The sequence below is a fragment of the Salpingoeca rosetta genome (genome assembly GCF_000188695.1).
Source record: "Salpingoeca rosetta unplaced genomic scaffold supercont1.12, whole genome shotgun sequence".
Taxonomy (NCBI): Eukaryota; class Choanoflagellata; order Craspedida; family Salpingoecidae; genus Salpingoeca; species Salpingoeca rosetta.
Genome location: NW_004754922.1, coordinates 1,289,688 through 1,309,677, shown reverse-complemented (window position 1 = coordinate 1,309,677; position 19,990 = coordinate 1,289,688). Strand labels below are relative to the sequence as shown.

Sequence of the window (19,990 nt, the reverse complement as noted above, 5' to 3'; positions counted from 1 at the left end):
TGTGTGTGTGTGTGTGTGTGTGTGTGTGTGTGTGTGTGTGTGTGTGTGTGTGTGTGTGTGTGTGTGTGTGAAAGTGTGTGAAAGAAGCAGAGAGCATGCACCGGGAGAAGTGCTGATGGAGAGCAACAAGGCACGGCATTGCTCTCATACACACGCACGCACGTGTGCATGCACACACACACGCACACACACACACGCACACGCACACACACACGCACACACACACGCACACACACACGCACATCCACACACCCGATCTTCTGCTCAACGGCGGTGGCCTTGTCCTTTGCAGCGGCGCGCGTCGGCTTGTCCATCCACTTGACGTTGTCCAGCCGGTTGAGGAACGCAGCACGGATGCTCTCCACCATGGACTGGTAGCAGTTGCGATGATGATGGTGGTCGTGGTGGTGGTGGTGGTGTGAGAAGCGGTTGGCCGTTTCTATCGAGGCGGGGGATGGGGCTTGCACTGTGTTGAAGCACCACAACGAAATACACACGACATTATACATGCCACACGAAACACACGCACGCACACACACACACAACAGACATGAGACATGCACAAAAGAACCCCCTCTCCCTACACCCCTGCCTCCCTTACGTCTGTCTTCTGCTTTGCCTCTGCGGTGAAGTACTCGTCAACAAAGAGGCGACCCAGCTCAAATCCAAGTGCGTCATCCGTGGATGACACACACGACCGCCACAGCGGCGGCGCTGTCGCCGTCCCGTACACGGCCTGGTGAGAGGGGGGGGGTGCGGAATGGCAGGGGTGTTGTGGGGGGGGGGGTGTTTGAACATGTGGAAAACGCCGTGATGGGATAACCAACCACTCACGTGTGCGTGGCATTAAACACAAAGACGCAATGCTATATGTGCTCATATATATGCAAGAGAACAAATGAACGGGGAAGCCAGACACCCACCCATACCCAGCCAACTGCACATACCCAGACGCACATACCGCCCCAAGCGCTTACCCCCCGCACTCTCTGTCGCAGTGCACGCACGTCCTTGCCCATGGCGGCTGTGTAGCGGCTGATGAGGTGGAAGGTCAGATACGACACGCGCTGGTCCTTGGGGATAGTGGGCCACAGGTCTGCAGCGGACACGAGCACGTGTGTTGGTGAGGAGTTGAGCGATGGTAGCGGAGGCGCAATGACCAATGCGCACACGTGCACAGACAAAATGAACGACTGCACACACACACACACACACACACACACACACACACACGCACGCACACACACACACGCACGCACACAAACACACACACGCACACCTGGTAGAAGTTGTCGCATGGGTCTGCGGATGTGTCGATGGAGTTGATGAGGCGAGCAGCAGTCACCACCGCATCGGGACTGATGTCTTTGCTCGACTGTTGGACACAAGGTACAACAGGGGTGGCATGCGTTACCATGGCGCACAAACGCACCGAGCAGTGAAGTGAAGACAGACAGACGGGGCACAAGGCGACAGACACACCGTCACAACGAAAAAGAAAGACGAACGCACGCACGCACGCACATCGCGCACGTACCCACGCACACACACACGGACACACAGACACACAGACACACAAATTTGACTGTACCGAAGATGGTGCGTGCTTCTGTTGCGCGACAACGATGATGAGCGTAAGCAGCAGCACAGATGCAATGACGCCCGCCAAAACGGACACCTTCCTAGCTCATGCCGTCGCAGACACACATGTCAGCATGTGCGTCCGTGGAAACGCAAGCGTCGCCAAGCATTGAATCACACACATGCACACACAAACACATGTACACACACCCAAACACACACACACACAAACACACACACACACACACACAAACACACAAATACATACAAACACACAAACACACACAAGACACGCAAACGCACACACACACAAACACACACACAGTGCTCACTTGAAGCAACGTGCTTGGGACTTGTACTCGTAGACGCTTCGGCCCGTGTCACGCAGCAAACCAATGTTGTCTGCCTCCTCATCCTCTGCGTGGTCCAACGCGCCTTGGTTGCTGAACGTGGAAGGGCTGCGCACCATGGCGGCCCGTGGTTCCGTCGCAGCAGGGCGCCGCGACTTGCTGTTGCTGTTGGTGTCATCCACGGTCGATGCAGTCGTGTGACTGCCTTCCTCCATCATCATCCTCAACCACAATAAGAGCAAAGCAGAGCACAGCACAGCGGAGCAAGGGAAGGACAAACAAGCGGAGATGACAGCGAGCGCAAACCAAAACAACCAACACCACAAACAACCAAGCAAGCAAGTCGTGCGTGGTGTTCTTCTCAGTCCTTTCGCCGAAAATTGTTTACATCTTCATCTGTTGCTCCACAATCGAGGCGCACTGCCGCGCTTGTATGACTGAATGTCAAGAGCAAATGGTTCTCAAAGCCAGACGCAAGACTGCAAGAGACCTAGAGACGCAGACCCACCACACTGTGCTGTCTGTTCGCCTGTTCGACTGTTCGATGTACGAAGAGGTGTAATAACGCGCATGGTCCTTGTACGCCACCTCCATGATCGTCACCGAAACATGTATGTATCTGCTTGTCCTCCACTCCTGTCTTCAGTCACAGGTGTTGATCGTTTTTCTCCCATAGAAGCTAAGAAGCTAGAAGTAAACCGCGCCTGCTGTTCTGCTGTTCTGCTGTTCTCATGGGGTATTGTGCTGTGTAATGTAACGGAACTCAAAGATTGCATTAACAGTTGCTCAGTTGGTTGGTCCAAGACTGAAACGCGGAGACGTGCAACAGGAACAACAAAAGGTTCAAACAGAATGAAACAAGATCCTATGAGATGAGTAGGCAGGGTTGGTTGTTGTAGAGTTCTTTTGTTGTTGCAGGGGTTGTTTGTTGTCGCTTCTCTGAAGTGGTGCCTGTGCGGCTGTTCTTGGACTAGAGGCTGTGTGAAGTGTTGTGATGTGACTGGTCTGTGTGTGTGTAAGAGTGTTTGACTGGGACTTAGAGTAGGGTCTTGCTGTATACTGTGCGGGAGACGTAGTCGCAAGTAAAGAAGACAGGTAATAGGATAGGGCGATGAGATAAGTGGAGTGATAGATAAGTGACAACAATCAAGCAAGGAAAGTAGAGACAGGCACAAGGTCAAGAGAGACGAGCAAGGGGGTCGGATCTTGGGTGTTGGTGTCCTTGGTGAGGAGTGGTAGTTCCGTTCTGTTGTGTGGTTCGGAATCTGTGTTGGTCCTGAACTCCGGGAGGACTATGCCTTGATACCCTTAAGTTCGGCCTTGATACTCCTTCACGACACTTAAGTTCAGGATTTGTATTGTAGTGCTGTCTCACTACATGAAGTGTGGCCTTGTGGCATGCGCGCGCCCGTGTGTGTGTGTGTGTGTGTGTGTGTGTGTGTGTGTGTGTGTGTGTGTGTGTGTGTGTGCAAGTGCACACACAGCCATGTCATTCAACCCTCTGGAGCACTGCCCGCGACTGTTCTTTCTTTGCACGCTTTGCCAACGCTACACGGACTTCATCCCACCCATTCCCAACAGGGCAATACGGCGCTGCACGTTGCCTGCAGGCACAACAAACCAGCGATTGCGAGCCTGCTGCTGCAGAAGGGTGGTGCCAATACCGAAACCAAGAACGAAAAGGTGATCCTTCGGATGGTCTTGCTGTCTTGGTGTGTGTAGTGTTTGTGTTTATAATGTGTGTGCAAGTGGTCGTTCTGTTTCGCGTTGTGGGTGTTCACCTTCACCGCATGCAAGCACAAGAATTCCTCCGTCACACGTCCCCTACTGTCACGTCACGCACGCAGTGATGGCAGCCCCTCTTACCACACTTCGAGCACTCGAAGGCTGCGAACTCCACAACGAACTGACGTTCGCAACGAAACGAATGTGGAATGATTGCTACAATCGGGACAATCTTTACACACAGTAGTGTTGTATTACTGAACGCACCAAAACTTTGCTCCACCGATTCAACGGTCTGATGCTTCGTTTTTCCCTGTGTGAACACAACAACGACCCAAAACGACTCATGTGATCCTCTTGCTACTTGTTGTGCTCTCTTCCTCTCTACTTCTTGTTTGTCCGTGTTGTGCGCTTTTGTTTTGCCCTGTGTCTTCCCTTTCCGTCTGTTTTTTTTTTTGGAGCTCCCCAAGATGCCACCCACCACCACCCACAACTTTGACGTCTTCATCTCCCTCCGCTTTGGCGAGGCGCGGCATGCCGCGCGGGGGCTTGAAAAGGCGCTCCAGGCGCACGGCTTGCGTGTGTTCTTGTGCGATATTGCTCCCGGTGGTGACATTGCCAGGGCGGTCATCCGGTCGCTGCATGGGTGCAAAATGGCTGTCCTGCTGGGCACACGCACATACGGACAGCAAACGGCAAGCAAGTTCAGCACATACGAAGAGCTGCGCTACATCATCGACCAAGAAAAACCATTCTTCCTTGTCAAGATGTGCGACGACTTTGTGGAGCCAGAAACCAAGTTCCACCTCCCCTCGAATGTGGCTTACTTCCCATGGCTTCCTGAAGGCGGTGATGTGCCCGACATGGATGTTCCCGTTGAGCTGGTGGATGCAATCATCGCCAAACTCAAAGTGTGTCCGTGTGTGTGTGTGTGTGTGTCCGGGTGTGTCCGTATGCTTGCACGCACGTGTGCTTGCCTCCATGGTGGGATGGTATGTCTCTCACACTCAATTCTTGCGCATGCCTCATCTCTATTTCGTCTCGTTGTGCAACAGACGCTCCCCGACGCACCAAAAGCTCCTGCAGCGCCACTGCAGCGGCATCAGCATGGTTATGGCGCATTGCCACCACCCAACATCCCCTTGATGGGGCGCGAAGAAGCCGAGGTGCTCCTCCTCGACCGCGATGATTGTGCTTTTGGTGATTACGTGGTGCGCCGGAGCAAGGCCGACAACCAAGTCGCCATCAGCCTGGTATGGTAAATATGAAGGAGGGGTGTGCCTGCGTGTGTATCTGTGTTCTAGTTTATGCGTGTGTGTGTGTGTGTGTGTGTGTGTGTGGATGCATCCTGTTATGTGTGTGTATGCATCCTGTTGTGTGTGCATAAACAAAGCGCAGTCATGCTCACCACATTGCTGGAATCGCCGTTGGCTTTTGCTTTTGGCAGGTCGCCCACGACCAAGTCGTCGAGCACCATCTCCTCCAAAAGAGCGCAAATGGCGATTATCAGCTCAACAACCACCCTCTCGTTCCGCCGTGCAAGGATCTGACGGCCGCACTTGAGCACCTGTCGTCCAACCAAGAAGGCATGACACGCACGGTAAGGCTGGTGTGTGAACACGTGTGTGCATGTGTGAGAATCAGACTGTGTGTGTGTATACGTATGTATGTGTGTATGCGTGTATACATGCGTGTGTATGTGTGTGTGTGTGCGCTCGTACATGCACATGCTACGCTCCACCCGCTCTTTCGTTAAAGTCCACGCTCATAAAGACACCCACCCCCACTGTTGTTCTTGCTTGTCTCTCAGTTGAACTGTCGTGTACAGTACGGCAACACCCGCACAAACGCACAGCCAGCTCCCCAGCTCCCCCCAAGGCCAGCTCCCCGCAGCGCAGGCGCAGGGATGGCACCTGACAATGGTGTGTCTGGTTTTGAAGACCATCCAGCCTCAGGCTTTGGGTCGTGGGTGAACTCCTCGAACGATTCAGAGTTGTACGAGAGCGTTGTCGACGATCAGCAGCAACAACTGCACGCGCAACCCGACACGGCCGTGTTTCGGGTGCATGCAGCAGCCAGTGGAACAACTGACGACAACACCCTCAGCGACAACAACACAAACGCCATCAGCACCCAGTCCTCCTCAGCGTCGCTTCTCATGCGAGCTGCACCCGCAGGTCTCAAAGCATTTGGCTCGGGGGTGGGTGGCACCAGTGCCGGTGCGGTGCGCGTGAACGGTGGTAATCGCCAGGTTCCTCGTGAGCAAGTGAGACTCAAGTTGGGCCCCAACTTGCGCTTGTACGGTGCGTTTGTGATGATGATAATGATGAGGGGGGATGCTCATACGAGCATCAAGCGGAATCGAGGGAGAGAGAGAGAGAGAGAGAGAGAGAGAGAGAGAGAGAGAGAGAGAGAGAGAGAGAGAGAGAGTGAGTGAGTGAGTGAGTGAGTGAGTGAGTGAGTGAGTGTGTGTGTGTGTGTGTGTGTGTGTGTGTGTGTGTGTGTGTGTGTGTGTGTGTGTGTGTGTGTGTGTGTGTGAAGTTGGTGGGGGGGGGGGACGTTGGTGTGTTGGGTGATATGCATTGCAACATCCAAACACACACACACAACACACAGGGATACAAGTACATGTACTCGACACAAAGGGAATACGCGAGACTGATTCACACATATTGCCTCCTTTCAACCCCCACCTTGCCCACGTTCTCCCCTTTCGTTTGGCATGTTGCAGTCGTGTACTCGTTCTTCCTTCTCCTCACCGCCGTGCTCGGAACCGTGGCCATCGCCTCCCCCTTCTGGCTCACCACCCCCTCTGGACTGACGGGCAACTCCAAGGCCATTGGCATCGTCTCCTGTGCGTGCTGTAGCTCCTTGTTCTCACACGCTGTGTTCTTTGTGCTGAGCTTGTTTGCTGGGCGTGCGAACGTCGAGTGCCTGGCTTTTCCCCTCTTTGTTTTGTGAGCAAACGTATTGTGTGTGAGTTGTCGTGAGCCAGCGTGATGTGTGAGCTGGCGTGATGAACAGTCTGTTTGCCGAGCTTCTTCTTCACATCTCACCTACCGTGTCCCTCGTACCTTCATCGTTTCATCCCCACCACTTTCTATCACCCGGCACACAGTCTGCTACGACAAGAACGACCTGGATACCTGCGAGCGCTATGGCCACTCTCCCAAGGATATCCCCATTGAGTACTGGTACGTACTCGTTCACATCTGACGAGTCTTTGTGCGTTTGGTGGTCATGGCAAAAAAAAAAAAAAAAGCTGAGGGGTTCACTTGCAAGCGTTTGGGTCAATGGGTAAGAGGAGCGGATGTGTTGTCACTTTTGGTGTCTTGCTTGCATTTATCTGTATCTTGCTCTCTCAGTCTCACTCCTCCACTAACTTCCACATCCCTCACACACACACACACACACACACACACACACACACACACACACACACACACACACACACACACACACACACACACACACACACACACACACACAATCATGCAACCCCACTCAAACGCTGATTTGTGACAGGCGCGGCACTGCCGGTCTCTTCGTCTTTGCCATGATGGTCATATGGCTCTGCTTCGTCTTATTCCTCTTCACATGCTGCGCCTTCAAGGGCCTCACCGTACGGACACAACATGGCTGCCGTGATGCTGATGTGATGTTGTCCCGTACGCTGACTATTCCATGTTGTGGGGTGCGTGCATGTGTGCATGTGTGTGTGTGTGCGTGCTGACGTGTTGGTGCAATCCTCAAGCCGCCTTGTCACGACTGACACCACCTCTTCCTTCCAAACGTGTCTGTGTCTGTGATGACGTCCTTCACCACAACAGCGCCCACAAATTGGCCTTCTCTTCCTCTCTGGTGAGTGAGCAGTGGCATTGAGCATGTGCAGCAGAGTTTGTGGGCTTTGCAGCCGGGTGTACATGCGTGCAGTGCAGCGATGTGTTTGCTCATCCCACCGTCCTACAGTGGTTGTTCCTCACTTGTATCGATGGATGTGATGGGTCTTCACCGTGTCGTTTGCTGACGCTTTTGCTGTGCACAGCTCTATGCGTGATGATTGCGCTGTTCCTCTTTGGCGCCGGCCTCAAGGACGCCAGCTTCTGCGGCAGCACCAAGCGCTTTGACCGCGGCGACTGCGACCTCGGCTACGCTGGCGGCCTAGGTGCGTGCGTGCGTGCGCGTGTTTGGTGGATGGATGGTGGGATTCGCTGGGGAGCGCCTCTTCTTTCCTTTTGCACCAAAGTGAACATCACATTATCACGCACCATGCCATCGCTTCTTCCTCTCATCATCATCATCATCATCATCATCATCATCATCATCATCATCATCATCATCATCATCATCATCATCATCATCATCATCATCATCATCATCATCATCATCATCATCATCATCATCATCATCATCATCATCATCATCATCATCATCGTGTCAACTGCGCTGTCCCCACTTCACACGTGCTCACATGTACATATGTTACATTGTCGACGTTGTACGTCATCTACAGGTGTTGCCACGTTTGTGTTCCTGATCATCTCCGCCACCATCTCCATCTTTGTCAAGTCCGCCGAGGACCAGATTCCCTAATCTAGCCGCCACACGACGGCAGAGTGCCCACTCAACACCGGGCAGCGACAGCACTTTCACACCACCACCACCACCACCAACATCTTGCAACATCTTGCAACATCTTGGGTTTGTTGATGCATGTGCGGGCGCTTTCGGTGTTGTTGCTGTCCTGGCTGATGGTCCTGCCTCTTGGCGGTGGATAGCGTTTACCAAACAGGTACCGCTGCCTCATCTTCCCTCTTTTGTTTTGTTTTGTTCGGTACTGTGTTGCATGTGCTGTGTGAACACATTCACACAAGTGCGAATAGCAAATTGTGACAACTGCAGGGAATGCAAGCAAATCAAAGGTGCTGCACTCCGTGTGTGTATGCGAGTGAGTGAGTGAATCAGTCAGTGAGTGACGCGGTGTCGACAACAGTCCGCTATCGCTTCCTGCCCACATACAGCTCTCTCTCTCTCTCTCTCTCTCTCTCTCTCTCTCCCGAGTCTTCCCTGCCACCAATGAACACGTACGACGACAAAGCCTCGACTACAACTCCAACGAAGTTGCTCTCCTGCTCTCAGCGCTTGTCCTTCATCCTCTTCCCCACTTCTTTCCGCAGCCGGCCTGCTGCAGTGCTTTCAGAAGCCACTTCCCTTTTCAGAGTGTCGCTCAAGCAGGCATTCAAGCGCTCACGCAGTGTCGCGCAGCCCTTGCTTGCAACTGTACGTCTCAATGTGTTTGTCACCAAGCACCAACAGAGCAGAACAGAACATAGTTCCACCCACGCACACAAACAAGTGACCGTCTGTGTCTCCACTGCAAACCAATCTACAAGGAGCACAATGGCCTGAAAGTGTGCCAAAGAACTGGAATGCGGACACGCTGACGTCATTCCGTGGTTGGATGCAGCTGCTGTTTGTTTGCTGTGTTCACTGCGTTGCGGTCGATTTATATGAGTTTTGGGTTCGCACTTCAGTGTTGTTGACAAGTTCCGAGATCAGTTTGGCTGACTCTATTTTATCCTTTTGTGGTGTGACCTTGTGCCCGCTGTGCCCACACATGTTTTGTTTTGTTGACTCTCTGACTCTTGTGTTGTTGCCATGGAGCGTCCTGCTCCAAACACTTCCGTGCCAAACACCGTCACGCGTGCTTGTTGGTTTGCGACCTCGAGTCGCACCCACGGCCCTCACAGTATCGCATCATCTTTCAACGTGCGTCCTTTCTTTTGCTGCTAGCTGGTGTTGAACAAGAAACCGTCATCATTGTGTCTTCTCCAACGTTGTGTCTGTCATCACCCAGCCGTTTCAGCTGTCTGACATCACTCTCACATCACAACTTTGATTAGCCCATCGGCCTAACGTGCAATGTGCTTTCAAGGCGAGATATTTAAGCAAGGCAAGGCAGAAGAAGTAACCCAGCAGCAATAGCACAAGGATGTGATATGCAAGGCGCACACCGGCGGGAGCCTGTGAAGAGACAACTTGTACGCACGTTCAAGATGACAGCAAGAGGCAAGGAACAGAGAGAGAGAGAGAGAGAGAGAGAGAGAGAGAGAGAGAGAGAGAGAGAGAGAGAGAGAGAGAGAGAGAGAGAGAGAGAGAGAGAGAGAGAGAGAGAGAGAGAGACAGAGAGAGAGAGAGAGAGAGAGAGAGAGAGAGAGAGAGAGAGAGAGAGTGTGTGTGTGTGTGTGTGTGTGTGTGTGTGTGTGTGTGCTGCAAGTCTCCCTCCACCAACAAACATCTCCTCCCCTTCCTCCCCACACACACTCACACCCACACACATCACGTGTTCCTCTTGCGCTTGCCCTGCGTGAGCACCTCCATCATCTCTACTGGCGACCGGTTCACCAGGACTGCATTCGGCCACTGCCAGCGCTTGTCATTGCTGGTGCAGTCACGAATCACCAGGCACGTGACTGAGGTCAACGAGGCCAGGTCGTCAAACGTGCAGTCTTCCAGGATGAGGCGGTGCACATTGTGGAAGCAGGAGAAGCTCATGATGCTGGTGAGCTGCAGTCGACATGTGGACACGTCGCTCACACGCTCAATGCACAGCAATCGCTCTGATTTTGCACTATCGCCTGCGACCTTTGCATGGCCACGGCCAGGATCATCATCAACATTAACATCATCATCATCATCGTCATCACCACTCCCATGACCACTCCCACTCCCACCACCGCTGCCATCGTCATCATCATCACCACCACACCCACCACCGCTGCCATCATCATCATCACCGTCGCCGTTGGCGCCGCACTGCGCCACTGTGTGTCGCGGATCAGGGCCCCATCGCAACCTGTGCGGGCCCACGCTCAGCCACGTGATGTGGGAGAAGACCACACTGCCATGACAATCGCAAAGGGTCACGTGGTCACAGTCGCTTATTTCGCCGTCAAGCACAACACCAGACATGCGGAGCTGCCTCCGCCCAGAGAGGGCGCCCATGTTTGAAGCCCGCATGCACCATCCAGTGAGCGAGAGAAGCGGTATGTGGGACCAGCAGGTGACGGAGACGTCGTCCTCAACAATCGCGTGCAGTTCCTTCACACATGGTGGCAGCGACGTGGTTTTGGTGCACTTCACGTCATCCAAGCACACATACACGGTGTTCGGCACCTGGGACAAGCCGGTCGCCGTGAATTCGTCGGACGGATCGGCCCGGATCACCAGCTTGTCCACACGGTGCGCTAGATAGGCCAACTCGGCGACGTCTGGGACGTCACACAGTTGGAGATCAGCCTCTCGGGCGTGCTCAAACCGGGGGAGCTCTGGGCCCAGCGTGTCCCCATGGACAAGGACCAGCTTGTCGAGTCCCGGAGGGAGGTCTACCGCGAAGTCATCTTCGGCAGCGTTGTGGTCTGGATCAAGCTCGTCAAAGCGCAGTTCAATGTGGGTGGCGTTTGGAAGGTGCAACGGCGATGGTGCATCCACGAGATGCATGTTGCGCAGGCAAACCCGCTTCGCGTTGAGCGTGCTGGTGACAAGTGACGAGGAGTTGAGGCACACATCATCCACATCTGCGATAACGGACTGCCCACCCGCTACAATGCCTCCGAACACCAGCCTTTTCAAGGCGGTAAAAGGGGTCAGGTCCATGCCTCGGCATACGGCCACCCTCAGGTCTTGCACGCCGGCAAACAGGCTGAGATCGCTGAGCTTGTTGAAGCCGAAAAGGCTGAGGCCGTGGACGTTTGATACTTCGCCTTGCAGAGCAGTCTGCTCATACATTACGCGGAACCAGCGAACGTGGCCTATGTCATGGAAGGAGATAGTGTCCAACACACCGCCCCCCCGAGTCCAAAACAAGCGTGTTTGCGCTGCACACTCTCAGCGAGGCCAGGGGTGCAGTCGTGGTGATCTTCACCCTATCTGCACGGACACATGCACCATCGCCAACGAGAGTTGAGTAGTGCTCCTTAAAACGGTCAGCATCTGCTTGGCTCTTGAGTGTGACAGTGACATAGAGCAGAGCGGCGCGCGGCTGCTGCTGTGATTCGCGTATCGCGTCTTCTCGCGGTGTCATCCGCTTTTGCAGCCTGTGTTGCTGCTGCTTGCGTTTGTCATCATGTCGCTGCCTGTGCAGCCTGTGTTGCTGCTGCTTGCGTTTGTCATCATGTCGCTGCCTGTGCAGCCTGTGTTGCTGCTGCTTGCGTTTGTCATCATGTCGCTGCCTGTGCAGCCTGCGTTGCTGCTGCTTGCGTTTGTCATCATGTTGCTGCTTTTCCTCGCATTCGTCGTCGTCGTCGTCGTCGTCGTCGTTGTCGTTGTGTGCCTTTTCCTCCCTCGGGTTCTTGCCCTTCTCCCTCAGATCTTTTTCATCCCAACACGGTTCCTCCCCACCCTCTGCCACTGCCCATGTTTCCAGGTCGTGCATGCATGTGAATGCGACGCGGCCGCACCGGGAAAACTTCAGCCAGAAGTCGTTGTGCCGAATGCTCGCCAACCGTGCTTGCAAGAAAGGGAGGTCGCTCGCCCATGTCACACCAAGCCAAGAGTAGGCAAGGAAGCGCTCTTCCATCCACGCCGACACAGTGGCGGCGTATCTGGCCGCACTGTCAGTGCAATCATCCTCGGTATCGGTGCCGCCCTTGTCTTCGTCTGGTGACAGCAGCGGAGGAAGAAGCGTAGTCTGGAAAGTGTCCAGCCAATCTTGCACACTGGGGCCGTAGTCTTTGCTCCACGTGTCCTCAGCGTCGTCGTCTCCCGGTATCACTTCAGCCTGCTGTGAGAGACCTCTGTGAACGTCCAAGGGCTGCTGCCCCATCTTCACTCTCGCCAGCTTCCTCTTGTACTTGTCGTTGTTCGTTTGAGAGAGCACCGTGGCAAGGCACCACTTTGGCATGGCCCATGGCAGGTCGTGGTACAGTTCACGGCAGGTGAGCATCAGATTGAGGAACGTGCGTGCCCTGCCACAATCAGCCTTTGCTTTCACGTCAAACACCTCCAGCGTACCCGACGCATCGCCAGGGTAAGTTGCAGATAGGATCCGCGCAGCCACCAGCTTCCAGCACTCCATAGTGTGTGTGTGTTTGTGTGCGTGTGAGTGAGCGCGCGCGCGTGTGCGTGTTTGTGTGCGCGCGCGTGTGCGTGTGTGTGTGTCTGTGTGTGTGTGTGTTTGTGTGCGTGAGTGTGTGTGTGTGTGCGTGTGTGTGTGTGTGTGTGTGTGTGTGTGTGTGTGTGTGTGTGTGTGTGTGTGCGTGCGTGTGTGTCTTCATGGCACACCACATCCGGTGCCTTTGCAGAAGTTCATGTATGCCGCTCATAATCTTCCAAACTTCACCCCACGAAAACAGGGCAACAAACACACGCACCACCAGCGTGCTGCCACCCTTCTCGCGCCCGTTTGACTTGTGCTGCCTCTTTCCCATCTTGGTGTTGGCATTGGCTGGACAGCACGGGCTGTACCCTCACCGCGCCTACTGGGCGTGCGATGCGGCGGCCTGGTTGGTGGAAGATGACGCGGGTGCATTCCACGTCAACACGAGCGATCCAACGAGTCAGCCCGTTTTGCTTAACGGGATGAACGTGGACGCGCTGTTGCAGACAGTCACCGTGCAGCAAAGCATGCTGGAGGAGTACGATGCGATAACACAGGCACAACAGAACACAATTGATGCCCAGCAGACCACGATTGATGCGCAGCTGAGAAGGGTGCGTGCGCTTCGAGGCAAGGTGTGCAGGGCCAGCGCGAGCACACTGGGCGAACAGCTGGGAACCTCCAAGGACAAGTGGCACGGTGCTGTGCTGGCCAACAACGGCCTCATCTACGCCGCGCCGCACAGCGCAAGTTCTGTGCTCATCATCGACCCCAGCACCAACGCTGTGGACACCACGACCATCTCTGGATTCGGTGGTGAGCTGTACAAGTGGGCTGGCGCCGTGTTGGCGCACACGGGGCACGTGTACATGTTTCCGTCGACCAACACCTCAGTGCTCATCATTGATCCGGACACCAACACGGCAGACACCACAAGCATCCACTCGCTCAGCTCCGGCAGCGATGAGAAGTGGGCGAGCGGCGTTGTGGCAGACAACGGGCTCATCTTTGGCGTGCCGTTTTCTGCCGCCTCCGTGCTGATCATCGACCCCGTGACCAACACCGCAGACACCACCACCATGTCTGCCCTTCCTGCGGACACTTACAAGTGGTATGGCGGTGCTCAGGCAGGGAATGGCCTCATCTACTGCATTCCAACGTTTGCGGCCTCGATCCTCGTCATCGACCCGCAAACCCTCACGGCCGACGCCACAACGCTGGGCGGCTTTGATGCATCTGTGAAGTGGGCGGGCGCCGTGCTTGCCGGCAACGGGCTCGTCTACGGCATGCCAGCGCATGCCCCGACGTTGCTGGTGCTTGATCCGGCCACGAATGCCACCAGCACGCTCACCGTCGCTGAGGCGACAAACGAGGGCAAGTGGGTTGGCGGCATCCTCGCGCCAAACGGCAACATCATCGGCGTCCCAAGCACCTCGTCCGCCGCCCTCATCTTCGACCCCGCCACCAACACCACGGACACCACCTCCCTCGATGGTTTGCCTGGCGACTACAGCTGGTATGACGGCGTGCTCGCCCCCAACGGCCGCATCTACGGTATCCCCCGCAACGCGGACACCGTGCTCGTCATCCACCCAGGGTGTTGAGATTGTTGGATGGGGGGAGGTGGGCAAGGGGGAGGGGAGGGGGTTTGGGGTAGTGAAGGTGGAGAGTGGGGAGAGAAAGGAGGGGGTGGGAAGAGGTGTTAGTTTGGTTGATTGTTAGTTTGGTTTGGTTGTCAGTTCGTTGCTTTCTTTGCTTGTGTGAGTGTGCTGTCCACCCTTTCGCTATTGCGTGCTCAGTCACTTTGGTGGGCACACCACCTTCGTTTCTCATGTGTCAGCTGTCCACTGCAGCACCGCACTCATGATGCTGGCCCTGCCAATAAACGACGCCTTCTCTGAGTCACGACTCATTCTGTATTGGTGATGTGGTAGCAGTGTGGTGTTGCTCCGCCTGGCACAGCTAAAACGTGCACAGACACCACAACATGTGTGTACCCCACTTTCATGCAACATGTCAACACCTCACCCGCACGCGATTCGTCAAGACCACACCCTTGCACTCACGCTCTCTCAACTACGATGGACAAGTGGGGCAGGCACGATGTAATGCAAACAAGATCCGATCACGCGGTGCGGATCACAGTGATGTTAATGGCTTCAGGGAGGTGGAAGATGACAAAGCCGTCAGCGCCGTCGCGGCCATGCGCATCGCAGGTGCTGGTTGCTCCAGTGCCACCTCTCCCAACCACAGCGTTGAGCTGTGTGTTCTGTGTGGGTGTGACATCCACGCGAAATACACCAGCTGCATATCCGCCATTTCCGCCGGGGAGCCCAGCGTTTGAGTTGGCGACGCCAGGATAGCCTCCATCAGCTCCACGTCCGAGCATTACAACTGGCCCAATGTCTCCACGCCCGTGTAAAACACCGGGGCCATTCGTGACAGGGTTCGTTCCGCCGCCTCCACCACTTGCGGCGAGCCACGCTGTGGATGTGGACTGGTGTGTTAGCGACGTCAGTCCACCTGTTTGCCCGTTTGAGCTTGAGCAGCGGCCACCACCACCTCCACCAGCACCCCCAGCCTCCACGTAAACTGGCACAGAAGGTGGCAGCAACGCGGTCCTGTTGGCGAACGAGAGGCTCACATTGTACGAGCCAGCATCCGTGATGGCCGTGATGTGGGTGAAGGCAACGGAAGCCGTCATCTGCAGCTGAGCGTTTTCCGTTCGGAGCAGTGACGTCTCTGCACGAAGCTGCAGCACCTCTGCTTCCAGCTCTGCCGCTTGAGAGGTCAGTGCTGACCCGGTCCTGTTTAGCTCTGCGCTTTGAGTGTCAAGCGTGGAAACGGCCTTACGTAACTGCGCCGCTTCAAGCTGCAACTGCGCTGTTTCCTCCTCGCGCTCGGCGTTGCCAGTCTGCATCGTGGACACCGTTTGCCCCAGCCGCTGCAGCTCTGCCAGCAAGTCTTTCAGGGACACGCGAGCGTCGCTGTCTTCCAGCACCATGTGGCCGTCGTCGTTCACATAGATGGAGGCGTTGTTCGGGTCTTGTCCCTGGTCTGCTTTGCTGGTGTCGGCGAAGATCACGAGCAACAGCAAGGCCGCTACCACTACCTCCTTGGCCCTCCAGCTGTGCCGTGCTTGCATGTGCATGACCTGCGTGGAGTCTCGTAGGGTGCTGACTTGAGGTGCTGGTTGGTTGGCTGGTTGCGTGCAGTCAATCAGTGTTTCAAGGTTTCAGAATGAGAACCATCGATCGTTGAGCCCTCTCGATTCGAGCTTTTTTCTCTGTCCGTGACGCCTTCAACAAGCCTTTGACAAGTCGTCAGCCTCGAACAGCTCGTCTGTGCTAGCGAGCTCAGCCCTCGTCCAAGAAGAGTCCAGATAGGCAACAAACTAACAAAGCAAAGGGGGGGGGGGATTCGCTTATCCTCTTATCAGAATCAGAGCAGGTCTTTGAGGATCATGCACGTGCGCTCCTTGTGATCGTCGTTGTTTGGAGAAACATGCGAAAAAATGGTCAGTTTTCCGCAGGAGCAGACGAGAAGACTAACTCCGCAGGCTGAACGCAAGCTTTGTGAGCGATGTCGCCGCGTATCTGCTCTCACTGAGCCTGCGGTTGCACCACGCCACCAAGACGTTAGGCACTTGGCGGGGCGATCCTCAGAACAGATAACACAGATTCTCTTCTGATGACCTTGATGACGGAAAAAGTGGAAGCTAAAAATGGGAGGTGATTGGTCACGTGTATGAACATCTGTGTTCGTATGTGTGCGACACTCAAGTACTCGCACAATGTGGAGGTGTTGGGTGGTGTCACACACGCTCGCCTCTCACCTATCTCCATCTGGCCCAATTTCCTTGTCGCGGCGGACTTCTATTCCTCTTGCGTTTGCGATTTCGTTTCCGTGGCCTGCACACTTCTCATAGACATCACATGATACATGTGCTGCATCGTTCAGTTGCATTTTCAGTGAGCTGTGAGCTGTGAGGGACGTGATCTCAGGGCTCGCTCCAGTCTATTGTCTCTTCCTTGCCCTTTTGCTCTTTTTTGGGCAGCCTTCACAATCAGCCTTCTCTTTTCTGCTGCTCTGCGCGTTCTGGTCTACTGCCCCCTATGACGTCATGCAAAGGTTGGGTCGCCTGGGACATGAGGGACATGTGTGCAGGGTTGGTTTAGGTCGCGAACATAATGATTGTTGAAGTGTAGATAGCCTTGTTGCGTGGGCCGCATACTCGTTGATTTGCGATTTTGTTTTGTTGCCTCAACGTTTGGTTCACGATGAAAGGGGGAAGGGGGGTGGTGGTAAAGGAGGAACAAGGGAACAAAAGCCGCGTGTGTGCAACTCTAACTGCCTGTTTCCTTCTTTCGCGAGTACTGGCTCTCTGGGGCTGACTCAACTAGCGTGGTTGCGTGCAAGCACTGGCCCGGCGGTGAAGCGCATTTGTGCACGCTGCTCCCTTGCTGATCCTCATTTGTCAGCAAAGAAGCATACTGTCGTTGTTGGTCTTGCTCTCACCCTAGAAAGCACTGTTCGCTCTCTCTCTCTCTCTCTCTCTCTCTAGTTCTCTCTCTCTCTCTCACACACACAGACACGTCACACGCCTTTGGACACCTTTCCTAGCACAATGGCCTGCGCTGCAATGTGCTCGATCGCGCAATGATGTCATATCGTGGTTGGGGGCTCGAGCAAGCTCCGAAGTGTGTGTGTGTGTGCGTGTGTTGAATATATACAGGCTTTTAAGAGTGGCTTTGATGTACTTTCATGACATGACACAGGACATGTACATGCACAGCAAATCACATGTCACACACAGAGGATCGCCCACAAAGCAAACACACAGCGTGAAGCAAGTACACTGTTGTGATGTGAGAACAAGAGAACAAGAGGAGCTGTATCTTGCCCACGAGCTGTCACAACTGGTTGTAGTGTTTTGCTCTGCGCTCGTGTTTCAAAGGCGTTGTTGTGTTGCCTGACAACAGTGTGAACAGCGTGGACGCAGGGCACGACGCTTGCGATTGATGTTTGCTTGAGGGCATGAGGGTGTGCGTGTGTGTGTGTGCTTGTGCGTGTGTGTGTTGGGGTGGCGGAGATGTGGCTGTTGGCTCAGTTCTGTCTTGTTGCAACAGCGTTGTTGTTTGGTTCAATGATCAGCATCGTCTCCCAGTGAGAAGCGAACATGCTAACATGTACACGAGGCCGGTGTGGCCCAACGCAGCACCGGACCATTTGGAGTTGTCTGTTCCAAGACCTGAGACCGTGGTTGTATCGACGGTGTTGGTATTAGGATTGATAATGAGCACAGAGGGCGAGTTGAATGGCGCAGCGTAGGTTCGGCCGTTGTTTGCCAGCACGCCACCGCTCCATTTCTCACCCTAGCACCCTGTGATCTTCCAAGCTGCCCAAACACCTCGGCACACCTCATAACTTGACAGAGTTCAGCGTTTAACCTCTGCTGTGCATCGATGCTGCTCTGTTTTTTCGAGATGGTACTCATCAGCGTGCTCAGAGTCTTGTGCACATTGACGCCGTTCACGAACAGAACACAGACTGAATTGATGGATCGGTCGTGTTGATGTGAAACGCGCCAATATCATCCTGCACAAGGGCCACCTTTCCCAAACTGATGAACGGTATCGTCAGCAGCAACAACAGCAACGAGAGCAGCAGCACATGTGCCTGCAGGCACCCTGTTCTCTTTCTCCTCGTCATACTCAGCTAAGGGAACAACTAGCTGAACAAAGGAACAAGGGGAAGAGGGAAACAGGTCGAGGTGAGAGCAGGACAGCCGACTCTTCACTTCTCGTTGTGGTTGTGGAGGATTGTATGAAAATACAGCTAAAAGGCGCAAACCCCAGCAGCGAAGATGGAGGCTGGCTTGACGCATCTGATGAACGTGAGTTTGACAAACAAAGACTGCCCATACAAGACCCATCCTCGGCGTGTTGTTGCTTCTCGCTCGACACAGGCTGAGATTGGCGACGTTGCTGGACACCCTGTTCTGCTTGTTGACCACTGCTCTTTTCCCACGCCATGGCTCACGTGGACGGTAACTCTTTCACTTTGTTTGTGTGTGCGTGTGTGCGTGTGTGTGTTTGTGCGTGTGTGTTTGCGGGGTTGTCGCATGGTTTGCAGGCGCCCGACAAAGGGTTTGTGAACCAGGTGTTTGTGTCTGCGTTCAGCGCACGCCTTGGCACTGGTACGAAGCGTGTCTATGTCTGTTTGTGTGTGTGTGTGTGTCTGTTGTCTGTTTGTGTGTGTGTGCGTGTGTGTGTCTGTTGTCTGTCTGTTTATTCTCCCATTCGTCCACTGTGCGCGTGCACGTTGTCACTGAGGGTGTGCTGTTCTTGATTGTGGTTGTTTCATCACAGTGTCTGCGGATCTGGTGGAGAAATCGGCGACTGCCATGTCTTTGGAGTTGCAGCAAGCGCAAGAGGTCAGTCAGTCCTGCGCGTGTGCTTTTGCGGCACGGGCGTCAGCATGACTGCGGTGTCTGTCGTTGTCTGTCGTTGTCTGTCGTTGTCTGTCGTTGTCTGTCGTGGCTGTCCTTCTTCCGGTTTGTTTGTGTGAGGTTACCACTCGTTGCCACTGACCCTGAACATGGTTACGTTGCTGTTCTCCCTTGCAGATGTTCCGTGCTGTCATTGAGCTGATCAACCTGGTTCTATTCGAGAACCTTAACACCGCAGACGGCATCAAAGAAGCTCTGCCGTCAGGACTGCATGGCAAACTCAAGTCCCTCGTCGCAAACATCATCACACACAACTTGTGCGTGCGTGCGTGCGTGCGTGTGTGTTTGTGTGCGTGCGTGCGTGCGTGTGTGTGTGAGCGAGTTGGTTGTGTGGCTCTCCTACACCATTTAGCCACGTGTTTCACTCACGCTTCTTGCTCTTGCATTGTTGACTAACTCTGTTGCAGGCCCGCATGGCGAGAGCAGACCGCGAATAGTCAATGTCAGTGTGTGTGTGTGTGTGTGTGTGTGTGTGTGTGTGTGTGTGTGTGTTTGGAGAACTGCTTTTGCGGGGCTGGGGACAACACCGCCGTCTCTCACCTTCCCCCCCCCCCACACACACACAGTGTCACTGCCGCGGCTGAAGAAGGTTGACTGGCGGGTGGACATCAAGACGAGCTCAGACCGCCTCGCCGCCATGTCCATGCCCACAGCCGTTGTTCAGCTCACCGTCAGTTGCTGCCGTTTTGTTGTTGGAGGGGGGAACGAGGAGGAGGGAAAGCAAGG

At 54.6% G+C, this 19,990-nt stretch overlaps 6 protein-coding genes across 6 annotated transcripts in view; 3 read left to right on the top strand and 3 right to left on the bottom strand.

Annotated features, from left to right (window-relative positions):
- Nucleotides 1-2,152, bottom strand: part of PTSG_05360 (T-cell receptor beta chain ANA 11) — a gene marked incomplete at its 5' end in the record, with an annotated part of 6,787 nt that extends 4,635 nt beyond the window's left edge. The window contains 6 exons of the mRNA XM_004993874.1: nt 243-371; nt 602-736; nt 1,008-1,193; nt 1,280-1,375; nt 1,592-1,682; nt 1,914-2,152. Coding sequence (XP_004993931.1) covers nt 243-371; nt 602-736; nt 1,008-1,193; nt 1,280-1,375; nt 1,592-1,682; nt 1,914-2,152 — 876 coding nt within the window. The remainder of the gene's footprint in view (nt 1-242; nt 372-601; nt 737-1,007; nt 1,194-1,279; nt 1,376-1,591; nt 1,683-1,913) is intronic.
- Nucleotides 2,153-4,126: 1,974 nt separating this feature from the next.
- PTSG_05359 (uncharacterized protein) lies at nt 4,127-8,372 on the top strand (the record flags this gene model as incomplete). Its single annotated transcript, XM_004993873.1, has 10 exons — nt 4,127-4,567; nt 4,712-4,909; nt 5,104-5,256; nt 5,485-5,959; nt 6,388-6,510; nt 6,775-6,850; nt 7,182-7,278; nt 7,487-7,517; nt 7,702-7,821; nt 8,170-8,372. The coding sequence occupies 10 exons, from the start codon at nt 4,127-4,129 to the stop codon at nt 8,247-8,249; spliced, it is 1,794 nt and encodes a 597-aa protein (XP_004993930.1). The 3' UTR covers nt 8,250-8,372.
- Nucleotides 8,373-9,900: 1,528 nt separating this feature from the next.
- On the bottom strand, nt 9,901-12,732 carry PTSG_05358 (uncharacterized protein; the record flags this gene model as incomplete). Its single annotated transcript, XM_004993872.1, has 2 exons — nt 9,901-11,467; nt 11,604-12,732. 2 exons carry the CDS (start codon nt 12,730-12,732, stop codon nt 9,996-9,998), a joined length of 2,601 nt encoding a protein of 866 aa, XP_004993929.1. The 3' UTR covers nt 9,901-9,995.
- A 236-nt stretch (nt 12,733-12,968) lies between these two features.
- Nucleotides 12,969-14,396, top strand: PTSG_05357 (uncharacterized protein; the record flags this gene model as incomplete). Its single annotated transcript, XM_004993871.1, has 2 exons — nt 12,969-13,088; nt 13,110-14,396. 2 exons carry the CDS (start codon nt 12,969-12,971, stop codon nt 14,355-14,357), a joined length of 1,368 nt encoding a protein of 455 aa, XP_004993928.1. The 3' UTR covers nt 14,358-14,396.
- A 482-nt stretch (nt 14,397-14,878) lies between these two features.
- On the bottom strand, nt 14,879-15,959 carry PTSG_05356 (uncharacterized protein; the record flags this gene model as incomplete). The annotated part of the gene is made up of 2 exons (XM_004993870.1): nt 15,277-15,959; nt 14,879-15,237 (listed from the first exon to the last, which is right to left on the bottom strand). Exons 1-2 carry the CDS (start codon nt 15,902-15,904, stop codon nt 14,879-14,881), a joined length of 987 nt encoding a protein of 328 aa, XP_004993927.1. The 5' UTR covers nt 15,905-15,959.
- A 2,592-nt stretch (nt 15,960-18,551) lies between these two features.
- PTSG_05355 (uncharacterized protein) overlaps nt 18,552-19,990 on the top strand; it is a 2,329-nt gene continuing 890 nt past the window's right edge. The window contains exons 1-6 of the mRNA XM_004993869.1: nt 18,552-18,649; nt 18,889-18,952; nt 19,125-19,189; nt 19,382-19,521; nt 19,672-19,706; nt 19,831-19,934. Coding sequence (XP_004993926.1) covers nt 18,620-18,649; nt 18,889-18,952; nt 19,125-19,189; nt 19,382-19,521; nt 19,672-19,706; nt 19,831-19,934 — 438 coding nt within the window. The 5' untranslated portion in view covers nt 18,552-18,619. The remainder of the gene's footprint in view (nt 18,650-18,888; nt 18,953-19,124; nt 19,190-19,381; nt 19,522-19,671; nt 19,707-19,830; nt 19,935-19,990) is intronic.